Raw genomic sequence first — 13,273 nt, 5'->3', positions numbered from 1 at the left:
AACTCCCATCAAGATGTCCTCTTTTCCTTTGACCCAAAGAGGCATTCACCTGCATTATAGAATCATAGCAATGTAGGGCTGGAAGGGGTCTCAAAAGATCATCAAGTCCAGCCCCCTGTGCTGAGATAGGATAGTGTAAACCTGGAGTATCCCTGTTATTAAAAAGCTTCAATGATAAGGGTTTCACGGTCTCTCTGGGAAGCCTATTCCAGAACTTTAACAACCTTTATAGTTAATATCTAACCTAAATCTCCCTTGCTGTACATTAAGCCCATTATTTCTTGTCTTACCATCAGTGGACATGGAGAGCAATTGATCAGTCCTCTTCATAACAACCCTTCACATATTTGAAGACTTTACAGATGTCCCCCCAAGTCTTCATTTCTCAAGACTAAACATGCCCAGTTGTTGTAGCCTTTCCCATAGGTCAGATTTTCTAAACCTGTTAGCCTGGGTGGAGATAATTGGGTAGAGTTCTAAAACCTGAATTCAAGGTGTCTCAGCAGACGAGCTCTATCCTCCTGTATGGGATCCTAGAATCTGACATTATGTTACAGTCAATAAACAACAAAATATACAGCCAAGGAAATGATTAACAGTCATGGCAGATACAGAGCCAGATTTTCATAAAGACTTTTTGGTGTGCCGACACAGGGAAGGTCCATTTTATACTGCAAAAAACAAGCCATTTTTAGCCATGCTGGAGGGACAGGTATATTTTAAATGTGGTCCCCTGAGATATTTGTATTTGAGTGTAGTGATAATGTACTGAGACTTTACCTGGCCCTCCTATCAAAACCATATTATTATATGTGGTGTTTACTTGGAAATAGAGAGATCATAGACACTATAAACTTAATGTCTGTGGAAATTCTCAGTTTAAAGTGGGTGATTATGTAATTTGTTTTAAGGTAAACATATTGGAAAGCAATATGATAACTTGTTTAGTCCATGGGAACAGCATAGATAGTAAGAATATAAAGAGAGATGGATATAAAAATAAACGGTAGGCCCCAGAGACATTTTTAATCTCCAAGTAAGAAGAAATTTGAACCAACTGTGGATGGGCAAAAAAAACAAAAATCGTTGATATGTTATGAACTAGACAAAATAGATTGCTTAGCCAGGAAACCGCAGCTGTGCTGGCTGAAACCTTTCTGAAGCATCCAAAACAGTTGGAGCTTTTTTAAGTTTTTCCACTCTTTGATTAATATGAATACATGAGGCAATCTAACCCTTTAAGTATTCTGGTATTGGACACTTCAATTTGAAAAATGAGACAAGTGGCCACAGTCCTGTCATTGACAGGGAATTAGATGATGTGAGAGAGCACATAGCAGCATGGCTTCAACATGCTCACAGCCAAAGCCACTAAAAAACATTTCATTTTCTTCATTTCAGAGGAGCAACATGATAACCCAGTCAGTCGTATATGTTACAGGATTTGAAGTGTGTGGATAAATATCCAGGCCACAAGAAGATAATGAATGAATATACTGACACTTCTGTAATAAGAAAGTCAGACACTTTACTTTTAGTCAAGTAGTTGACTTTGATCTGTAATAGTTTACTTCTGCCACAGTACCATTTCATCTGTTCTCATGAGTCCCAGACATGCAATACGGAGCATCTTTGTTCAAAGTTGATGTCCCCAAATACTTTAAAGTTGTTTCTGCTTTCCATCTGGTCAAAGTCATAATTTAGTATCCTTAATCAAAAAAAGGCTGACAATCAAAATCAATCTTAAGCCAAATCTTGTAGTGCTTCAATGCGTGAAACAAGGACATTATAAGAAGCCAAATGCATTATATAAAAATTGAGCTAAATAAAACCTATCTATTTTTATATCTTCTAAAACTTGTAAAAATGTCTGCTCTCAGTCAAGACAGATGCTTAGAAGCACTGTTTTTGTTTGCTTTAAAAATTCCATAATTATATTAAGTTTGGGGGTAACTTAATTGACCTGCTTTGCCAATAGAACTGGTTCTTCAACGCTGCTCTCATTTTCTGACTTCTTCGTTATGTGCCTTGTCTTTCTCTCTTGCTTCCCTCTTCCCCCCCCCCCCCAAAAAAAAGCTTTCTTAAAGCACCAATTTTCAAGGTTTGCGGGTGAAGGGAGAATGTTTGAATATGATTCACAACAAGAATAAAGTACTTGACACTTGATATAGGTTTATAGAAAGTGTTGACTAAAACCAGATTCAGGTAGTGTCTATAAGCATGCATATAAATAGCAGGGGATCTCTCATGTGTAGTGTGTACTTGGGATCAGCTTCTGCTAATCATGAAAGATTTATTTGAGGAACGCTGGCAGGCAGAGCTTTCCAATAAGAGATTGGATTCCTCCAGTGGTTTCATATTATGTTGCTCTGCATTGTAGCACTGAATTTAAAAATAAATAAAAAAAAAAAGACGTGAAAATGTGGATAGTATAGTCCATAAGGTACTTCTGAATTATCTAGAATATTAAAATTACCTGCTCATCTTTGCTTTCCTTGGTCTTTCTAACTTTTGTACAGGTAGTGGTCATTGTGGCTAGACATCCAGTGGACAATGTTCCTAAAATAAGAGGGAAGATTATGTTAGCAGTGCAGAATTCCCTCCCTCCCTTGGTACTGGGGCATTGGTGTGTTGCAGCTTCTATCTAATGAATAAATATCTTGATGGAGGGTTGATAGCAGTCAGTAACTCTCTTCTTCCCAGTTATGGTAACCGTCAATCCTAACATCTGCAGGATTGTCATAGGTTTTACAGTTTCTATCATGTGTAATTTCAGTCACAGCCACTGTCCCAGAACTGTGGGATAGCTGGGAATGGCTGTAGAGCTGTGTTGTATGATTCTGTATCACAACAGCATCTCTTCTCCCAACTGTCCATGTAAGATGTGTTCCCCACCTGACTTCCCATTGACTGACCCCCTCAGCAACAGCTGCAGTCGCTTCTGCCTCTGCTGAAATTGAGAGTGGGTGAGTGAAGAGGTCGGTTTCTCATCCTCACCTTTTAAATCCGTTTTTTACAGTTCTGTGGCTGGTGGTTGATTTATCCTATGTTATATCATTACTATATGGTTGAGTGGGGGGAAATCTTTGTTTAAATGGACAGTGTTTCTCAAAGGTTTGGACTTAGCCTGATTTCCTGCAGAAGGTTTTTTTTTTTTTTTTCCTTCCCCTTATTATGATATTTTATTAAGAATGCCCTTCCCGTATTATCATGAGGTGAAAACTGTACTCCATCCGTCAAAATGTCTTGGTTCAGTGTATCAGAACTAGAAAGAAACCGGTCTAGGTCCTATAAATGAAGGGCTTTTCTCTTTCCTTGGTGAAAGAGTTGCTGTGTCAGGAACCAGGAAGTACTCTAGGCAGAGCTCTGGCTCTTGACAGTGTCAAGCTCTGTCTTCACTGACAGACTACTTGTATTGGGGATGCATGTAATGTAATGTGGGGTGGAAAGGGGTAAGTTTAATTGTTAGATCCCAAATAATTGTATTTAAAAAATAGTAAATATTTAGTTTAGAGAAACAACAAGTAGTTCAGCTGTTTGTTTTTTAGTTTTTGTTTTCCCCAACTGCCAGCTCAGGAGTGTGTCTTTAATCACAAGTGTTCTTTTATGTGCCAATTATGAATATTAAGAACTTTAAATACAGCCAAATCCTACTATTTCCTTGTGTACCTATCTCTAGCCCCTGTCTCCTCACTTGGAATCCATGGTCTAAACACCAGGTGATTAACAGAAGAAACTGTTCATTTTTAAAGTTATAAAACAGTTTCATAAACCAATAAAATCAGTACAAGACTAATCCTTTGTAGTCTTAGTTAGCTTTATCTCATCAGTCCCTGTTGAAGTCTTAGGGAGTTTTTCATTGGGCTGGTTTCTTCTTGAGTCTTCTATGTTTTTCTTACCTGTTTGTGGCAGTTCATTTGTAGAGATGGATAGGATGAACTGTGAAATTCTTGCTGTCTAAGAAAGGAATCAGAGTGGGGAGTATGATCAGTTCAGAGTATTTTTATACCCATCTTCCTGTTTCCATGAAATTATAGGAAACAGTACCTCTTTCTGGGTTGTTCAGATTCAGAATTGGTTGTGTCACTCTTTGGTTGTCTCAGTGACTTTATGGTGATATCTTCTGCTCCTGGATATGCAATCCACCTAATGAATATGCCACATTTCTAGTTTCCCCTGTTGTTTGTGTGTGTGTGTGTGTGTGTGTGTGTGTGTGTGTGTGTGTGTGTGTGTGTGTGTGTGTGTGTGTGTGTGTGTTGGGGGAAAGGGGGGAGGGCAGGAAAGCATCAGAGAGAATTAATTTAACTTTAAAAGTTTTTGTTTTTATTCAATCCATTTTCGGAGATATTCTTTCAGTTTTATTAGAGTTTGACAGGAAGTGAAATTCTGTAAACAGTAATGTTTTTCATATAACAGTTCTCAAAATAGTTCTTTTTAAAATTAAGTTCTTTAAGCTTAAATGGTCATCAAAGAAGGCATTGTCTTTTATTTTTACCCATCTCCTTGCCTTCAGGAGTTTGGTGAAGGATTGCTTAAGCAGTGCCTGATAATTAATTTCCAAATGAATATAAATATTTCTGTATTCAAATAGCTTCTTTATATTAGTAACAAGTTATAGCATCAAATGACCTTACTATATTTGTATATAAAACATCTTATTCATATAATTATGATATCTAGAAGTTAGGTTAAGGCTTGCATTTAGATAGAATAAATTTGGAAATATACATCTCAGAAAAAACTTATCCTATCTTAAGCACTTGAGAAAAAAAAAATGTTTCCTCTTTAAGTGGAAACATCAGTTGGAGATAACCAATAGTTTCTGCAATACATTTCCCACCATAAATGTTCTCCAACTGTAAAGAATGGAGTCTTTAGTGTATTTACAAAATAAATCAATTTCAATAAGGATATTTTTCAATTTTTTTTTGCTTTGAAAAGAAAAGGTATAGGTAAATTTGATATATGCCCACTTTACCTCCAGATTTATTGGTCTGATAACACAACACTAGATTCCCCACACACCCCAAAACACTAAAGTTTTACATGGTTTGTTGTTTCTTGACCCATGCCCCTTAGAGTTACAACTTTTTGTTATAGCAATTAAGCATCTATTAGATATTTATAAAACACAATATATCTTTTAAACATAGAACAAAGAAAATAGTATAAAACATTAAGCAAGGTTAAGTATTAAATACAACTTTTTGAGTCTGTATACACATACTTAGGATAATAAACACTTTATGTCTATAAAGCCCTGGTTATCTATTCTGATATTTGCTTGTCCTTGGGAGATGAAATTTAGCTTTAACATTTTGCAACCTAACTAGCTAAACACAATTTGATATTGTTATATTTTTAAGCATCCTGGCTATAACATACTTGTAGCTACATCTTAATATTCAGTAAAAGCACGGCCTTGATAGTAATGAGATAATAAAAATAAGTTATAATAATTTCATATCATTTTTACATCAATATTGAGGTGTCTTACCTACAGCAGAGGCTGCACTAAGTATTTTGCTGCCTTAGGCAAACCGCAGATGGGCCCACTGCCCTGGTTCATCTGGTCTACCCTATCCCATTATGTCTGTGTGCCTGTATGCATGTGTTTTCATAGATCTATTTAATTTAATAGTTTGACAATACATTTTTATTCTGAATAGTGATAAAAGGTAGCTCATGTTTCTTCCTTTTCTTACATTGCTTTTTTCGTTCTCTCTCAGGATTTTACTTTATTTTGTTTCTTGAGGTTAGTGTTTGTAAAGACGTTCATGTTTTTCACAATTGGTACAAATCTTCTCTCTGTCTACTCTTACCATCTTGATGCCTGTAGTCCCCCTTGTACTTCTCCTGTAGTAATTCCTGGTGAAACATTGTCTGTTTTTGTTTGTTTGTTTGTTTGTTTGTTTTTTAAATTAATATAAACCGTGTCATAGGTGTTGTACACAGAATTTGAGATATAACTATATATCTTTTTACTCAAAATCAGATTCAGTATGTTCCCCGTACCCAGGGGTGAAAGTAACTTACAGGACTTACAGCAGGAGTCCTGAGGGGGGCGTGGCCTCATCCAGAGGGGGCGTGGCCTCTCAAGATTTAAAGGCCCTGGGGCACCGGCTGTGGCTGGGAGCCCCAGGGCCTTTAAATCAACCCGGGGTTCCCAGCTGCAGAGGTGGCTGGGAGCCCCCAGGGCTCAGGGGCAAATTAAAGGGCCTGGGGTTCCGGCCGCCGCGGAGCTCCGGGCCCTTTAAATCCCGGCCCCAGCCCGGCAGCCACAGGAGCTCCAGGCCCTTTAAATCCCAGCCCCAGCCTCAGCCCGGCCGCCGGAGCTGCGGGCGGGATTTAAAGGGCTCTGGGCTCCCCGCCATGGCCCTTTAAATCCCCGGCACGGTGTACTGGCTCTTGCCGGTAAGCCGGACCGGACCGGACCGGCTTACTTTCACCTCTGCCCCTACCTACACTTCAATATCAGTTTCACCCTTAAGGAGGGAAGTGGCTCAATAGCAGAAGGTTTTCGCTTCGATTAATGAGTCATTTTCATTTGTGGCTTCAATAATTGAAGCAGCAAAAAATGATGCAGTAAGAGATCATTCCCTGTAAAACATGTCATTACATAAATACAGGCGACCTCTAATTGAACTGGAAGAAAACGTGCACTCAACTATTCTATGAAGTTATTTTAGTGAAATGTTCTACCTCATTTTTGAGAATCTGTCTTTCAAAAATATGAGAGGACCTTAAAACAAACACAGCCCTCAGTCACAACCCTTGTGTACTAATATTGGGGTCTCAGATGAATAATACTTGGATATAAACTACACATTGCTGCATCACTTTTGGGAGGAAGGGGGAAGGGAGGGAGGAAATTGACTGAAGTTTGGGAAAGCCAATGCCTTACCTCACCTGATTTTGTGCAGTCTACTGAAAATGACATTTTTGGTCTGTTATGTTTAATTCAGAATAAGAGGCAATAAGAACAAATGTTAGGCTAAGGAGAGATGTTTAGCTATTACATATTTATGAAAGTCACTTGGAAGTTGATCTTTTTGCTTTGTTGCTTGGAGCTTTACTTTAAAATCTTAAAATTTCAGAGAAGCATGATTTAAATAGATGATATAATCGTTGGTGTAAGGTCGACTTTCTGCATGATGTGTGGAAGGTCCAGACATGAAATTCACTAGGAAAACGTAGGTTTTGATTGTGAATCTTTCTATTGTCATCTCTTAAACTTTTCAGAAATACTAGACACATAGGCCAATGACAACATTTCCAGAAGCTATTTTGGAGGAAAATATACTGCTCAGCATTTACACTTGGTGGGTAGGGATTGGATCATTAGATTATTTAAAATAAAGTTTCCCCCAAACATACCACTTGCGTATGAAGTCACTGAAGTGTAAGAGCAAAGCTGTTTTGTTACTCAGAGTGGTAGGGATGGAAGAATTCAAGGAAATACTGAAACTTGAATAATTTGTGTAAAAAAACTTCAGAACTGGGCAGCTGGAGAGCAGTGGCTGTTAGCCAGGCACCCAGCTCTGAAGGCAGCGCTCCAACAGCAGCAGCACAGAAGTAAGGGTGGCAATACCATACCATGCCGCCCTCACTTCTGCACTGCTGCCTTCAAAACTGGGCGGCCAGAGAGTGGTGGCTGCTGACTGAGGGCCCAGTTCTGCAGGCAGTAGCGTAGAAGTAAGGTTGGCAATACCATACCATGCCATCCTTTCTTCTGTGCTGCTGCTAGAGGTGGCTCTGCCTTCAGCGCTGGGCTCCCAGCCAGCAGCCGCTGCTCTCCGGCTATCTAGCTCTGAAGGCAGCACTACTACCAGCAGCAGCACAGAAGTAAGGGTAGCAGTAGCACTCCCCCCCCCCCTCTACAATAACCTTGTGACCCTCCTTCAACTCCTTTATGGGTCAGGACCCCTACAATTACGACACCGTGAAATTTCAGATTTAAATAATCAAAATCATTAAATTTACTCTTTTAAAAATCCTATGACCATGAAATTGAGGAAAAGGGACCATGAATTTGGTAGAGCCCTAATCATAAAACATGGTAACATTCTCTGTAGAACCTAGGAAGTTCTTTAAATACATAAATGGTCTTCATTCTAATACACATAGTGTCACTGCTACTCCAGGTAGTTCAGTATTGACGCTGTGCTAACTTCTGAAGCACAGGCTGTAATGATGGTACAGTATTTATGGGAATTAGCATAATAGCTATTCTTTGTTGGATTAGGAGGAAAGTAGGGAAAACACCCCATGTCCTCCGTCAGGGTATCACTGAAGAAAAACATGTTTTGAGGTTTACTCAAGGAGCAGAGCTTGCTTGGTCCCTCACTGATAATGGCACCTTAAACTGCATTTAAGGCCCCAGCCAAGCAAAGTGCTTAAGCATGTGATTAATTCTGAGCACACGGGTAGCCCCATGAAGTTTAGGGGACTGCTCATATGATCAAAATTAAGTATATGTGCTTCGCTGGATAGGGGCCTACATGTTAAAGGTCTGTGCACAGACAACAGCTACATAAACATCCTTTTTTTTTTTTTTTTTTTAAGTGCTGTGCCTCTGTGGTGTTTTTAGTCTTGAAAACACTATGTAGTTTAGCCATACCTGTGTGGACAGGATTCAACCAGAGAATGCTATAGTCTTGTTGGTCTGATAATCGTTCCACTTAGATCCAGAAATCCTGTTATCTGATGCACTCATCGTAAAGAATGTATCCATGATTATGTGCGGGGGGTGTGGGGAGGATTGTATCCCTTGACTAATGGGAGCAATGGAGGGAGTTTGTGGCCGGGGGGGGGGGGGAAGGGCTACTTAGAGCAGGCTTACAGGGATTGGGCTAGACCATAATATTTCTCATGTCCGCGGATGCCCAGTTTATACTGTGAAAGAAAAATGTCTATATTATGAACCAGTACTAATGGACAACTTCCAAATTTGACTATAGCATGTTCTAGTCCTTTTTGTACAGGCAGGACCAAACTGAGTCATCAAATATGGGGGTCTCAATCATGTTAAATAACCTTACTTTATCATAGTCAGGTATTCAGATAACTGTGGTTTACAAAATTAGACCTTCTCTGGATATAGAATTTTCTAAAGTGATAACACTTAGGGAGAGCGCTTGGAATCTGAAAAGGAAGCACTCAGGAAAAAAATGAATATCAACTTGTACCGGAAAATTTGTCTTTGGGCAAAATTATCCAACTGCAGAGGAGACTTGGCTATCTATACCTGTGAGCTGGAATTTCTGGTTCTCACTTTAGAATGCTGTCATGAGGAGGGATGGGACAGACTAAGTGTGCTCTGGGCCAATGGAAGCTGATGTGGTAATTTTTTTACAATGATGCCTTAACAAATTTTCACTTTATTTTCTATAATCAAAGTCATGCTACTTTGTGTTCACCTTTAGTAGTGTGGATGTAATGGGACTTAGGAGGTTTTTTGTTTCCAGAATTATCACTGCAGCCCATTATACTGTCTTTCTGTTGATACAGTACATACTGTATAAAATTATATTTGCAATATCAAGTTATCAGTTTTATTAAGTGCTTTTATATCAGAAGAACACATTGTAGTGTTAAGGACCCTGATAGCCTCTTATTACTCAACAATTTTAATAAGTAGATACTTTGTAGAATTGCTTTTCAAGTATTGCTCCCATAATTAACTAATTTAACTAGTATAAATCAGCCAAATATACAGAAAGAAGAGAAAATATAAGAATGGGTATTACTATTAAATTGATTTAATTCTGATATTTGAAGAATGCTATTACTTAGGCAGCTTATGGTTTGTTGAATTATTGTGTAAAAAGATACTGCCATGCTTTGAAATCTGTTGAATGATGACATTTGTCTATTACTGTACAAGTGGACTTGCTCTCATATATGCTATACTATTATTACAACTTAAGTTTCAGAAACATTTAAAAGGTATTATGAGGGCTTTTCCCCACTCCCAAAGGACTAAAAACAGGAGATACTGCATGTGGTTTAATTAGGCTGCAACTTTATTATTAACTCTCTGGGTTAGAAAAAAAGCATACAGTGTAGGTAATTCCTTGACCATTTCAATATATACTTGGGGGCAGGAGGGCTTCCATCAGCCCTCCCCCTTTCCCATCCTGGTCCCCAGCCCATCCGCTGCTGGGACCTTAACATCTCTCCCTACTCAAATGAGGATTAAGGTGGGCTATAAAGGAGGGAGGTTGGCTCTCTTCCGTGCCATAGGAGCCCCAACCCCCTTCCCCATTTGCACTCTTTTTTAATAAATACTTCATTTAAATCCTTTACCAGTCCATTTATCTGATCACTGTACCCCGTCCCTATAAAGTACCTGCACTAGACATCTACCCTACGTCATCATAATGAGCTGTGATGACATAGCTTAACATTCCATGTTCACTGCCAATTAAGCTTCCCCTGGAACCTGCTGTGGGGAAGGTGAAAACCTGCCTCCCCCACCCCCTTCATTTAGGCCAATCTGGCGGTGAGAGGAAAAATTGCTTCCTGGCCCCCCGAGAAGGGAGCAGCTAGCTTAGTGCCCACAGCGGATCCTGACCAAATGGTATTTCACCATTTCCATCAGTGGGAGGGTGGATGCTGGTCCAGGTAAAAGAGGGCTTCTCCACTTCTGCCCGACATATATTTCTATAAACTCCCGCACAATCACATAGCTAGCAACAGGGGTCAATTGGGGGGAAGGCGCATTCCCAAAAGTACAGCTTGCCTGGGGGTGGGAAGGTTCTAAGGGGAGTAGTGAGGGTATGTAACTGGGTGGCTTGCCCCTTAAGGAACTAACTTACCCTGATTACAGAGAGAGCCACTGCTGGTGCACAGCAGGATGATTGCCCTATGAAGAGCCCAGGCATCTGCAATGAAGTGGGCAAAGCTCAGGAAACTGGCAGAGTCTGCAGAGAGTAAGGAAAGCTCTTGAGGTAGTGACACCTGGTGACAGTATTCAAGCAGTGGAGAGACTGCAAAGGCCCCAGGCAGGAAGGCCTGGGGAGAGGAAGAGTTATGAGTGGATTTTTTTTTTGGGGGGGGGGGGGGGGGTCAGTTTTGTTTAGAATTTATTTTATATTAATAAAACCAGTCCCCATGGAGGGATATTTTTGACCAAGAAAAAGCCTGATTGGAACAGTCCAAGGGGAAACGCAGGCAGGCTGCCTGAAGCATGACCCTAGGCCATGCGGGGGCACGCAGGAGGCGGCCATGCGGGGGCACGCAGGAGGCAGCCAGCTCGGTTACAGTCAGATTTTTTAGAAAATCGGTACTCTTCCTTTCTCTCTTTTTCTCTCATTGACCAAATACTGCTTGACCCTGGACCTCAGAAACCTTTCCAGTGAAAATGTAATCGGAATTGATGTGTCTTCACGAAATGTGTTGGCTTGCATGAAACCGCGTATTTCAATGAGAGAATTTTTGTTGAAAATGTTCCAGTCATCTCTAGTCTATGAATCTCCCTTCTCATCCTTCAGAATCTGGCTTTGCTGGGTAGTATGCTGCTAACTTCTCCATCTTAAAATATGTTTGTGGCATCCACAGCAGTGCTTGGTTAACAGAATCCTAAATCTGCTCCTGAAGGAGGATCCCGTACATCACATTGCAATGATATTCCCATAGCACTCCTGAATCATGCATACTCACAGTTTGAGCTCACTGCTCACTTAATAAATGGATCAGTTGATACATAAGATAACAGTACCAGGAAAACAAATCTCCCAGTGAGAAGAATACCATGATAACTCCATTTCCAAACAGCTGTCAGTGCATGAGTTTTGCACTTATAATCTGGATGTTAGTAGCTCAAAAGCCCAGTGAGGGAGAATATGACTCACCTACAATATGTTGTTTTGTTTTGCAGGAGAAAGCCCAACATTTACAGAAGGCTCTCGCTTCCCAAGTAGATAAATCCACACAGACTGAACTTGTAGGCCATGATGTAAGTAGCTGTATTAAACAGTATTTTTTGTCTTCTTTATTGGTATTCAGACTTTGACCAGCCTATTTACCTCTGCTAGTGCAATGTCCATGCATTAATTTAATAGGATTTAGTGGAACACTGTTCTTTTGCTCCTAAATGATTCTCAAATGCCTTCTGCAACAGAAAAAGATAATTACAGCTACCTGACAACATTCCAATATCATACTAATTGCTTGTTTTACCAACAGCTCCAATATACTTCTGTTAGAATGGGCACGAACACGTCTAGGATGATGCATATTAGTACAATGTGAAATCTTTCAGTATTTTTTTTAAACAGCATTTGTGCACTTATTAACAATGAAGTTATGTTTGCAATCATCATAGATTATGCAAGTCACTCTTGCATTCTGGTATGTGACAAAAGGCACACAACTTTGCAAAGAACTTGACATTAATATTTTAATTGTTGGGCATCAGCAGGGAATACTGCAAGTAATTTAATTGAAAATTAGAATTTTCTTCCTGGTGTGAAAAGAGCATATTTATGCTCTGTGAAACGGTTTAAACTACAAACATGATTATAAAATGTGTCTGTCACTGGTGGAATATGGGGAGACAGTAGTTTGCTTATGCGTTGGAATTTTTTTATGCCTTGAACAATTATTGGTAAAGAGCGTTTGGATGTTAAATCTCAAGCAGAGTGTAGGTACAGCCATAGTATTTTTGTAACTCAAGCAGCTTCCTACCATACTTGCCGCCAAAGGGTGTCATATGCAGTAAGCCCCTGCTTCTGGGGTGAGGTGCATGCATGTGGATTTTCAAGCCTGTGCAGAGCCTCATTGAGTTTATTGGTGTTCCATGCAGGCTCAGGGGTCTGCCTGTGTACATCTCATTGCAGTATTAGGGCCTGAGTGTTTTCTCTTACACATCTATCCTTGTGAATGTCAAACATGCATATTTTAGTTACAAAACTCTATTATTATTTAAATCACATTCAATACTATGACTTCAACTCAATGAAACTACAGTAATCTTAAATGTGTATTGAGATGTATAGTTAACCAGACATAAACAATTTGAAGTTTGTCAGGCAAAAAATGTTTTGTATGTAAAACTAATAGCACAGCCCCCAATTCAGAAAAGCATTCCTAGTCAGGAAAACATTTAATGCATGTGTCCAACTTTAAGCAATGGGATTTGAGCATGTGCTTAAAAATAAGCACAGTCCTTAAGTGCCTTCCTGAATAAGGGTGGATTTAAGCACGTGCTTCAATGCTTTCCTGAATCAAGGCCACAAACAGTAACCTTCTCGTTGAGTGTTAAGAAACT

At 39.6% G+C, this 13,273-nt stretch overlaps 1 protein-coding gene across 1 annotated transcript in view; it reads left to right on the top strand.

The window, feature by feature from the left end:
• The window catches only part of CCSER1 (coiled-coil serine rich protein 1), a 1,077,958-nt gene that overhangs the window by 667,192 nt on the left and 397,493 nt on the right, over nucleotides 1-13,273 (top strand). The window contains exon 9 of the mRNA XM_065405630.1: nucleotides 11,882-11,959. Coding sequence (XP_065261702.1) covers nucleotides 11,882-11,959 — 78 coding nt within the window. The remainder of the gene's footprint in view (nucleotides 1-11,881; nucleotides 11,960-13,273) is intronic.

Source organism: Emys orbicularis, chromosome 5, assembly GCF_028017835.1.
Source record: "Emys orbicularis isolate rEmyOrb1 chromosome 5, rEmyOrb1.hap1, whole genome shotgun sequence".
Taxonomy (NCBI): Eukaryota; Metazoa; Chordata; order Testudines; family Emydidae; genus Emys; species Emys orbicularis.
This window is presented reverse-complemented; position numbering and strand designations above follow the sequence as displayed.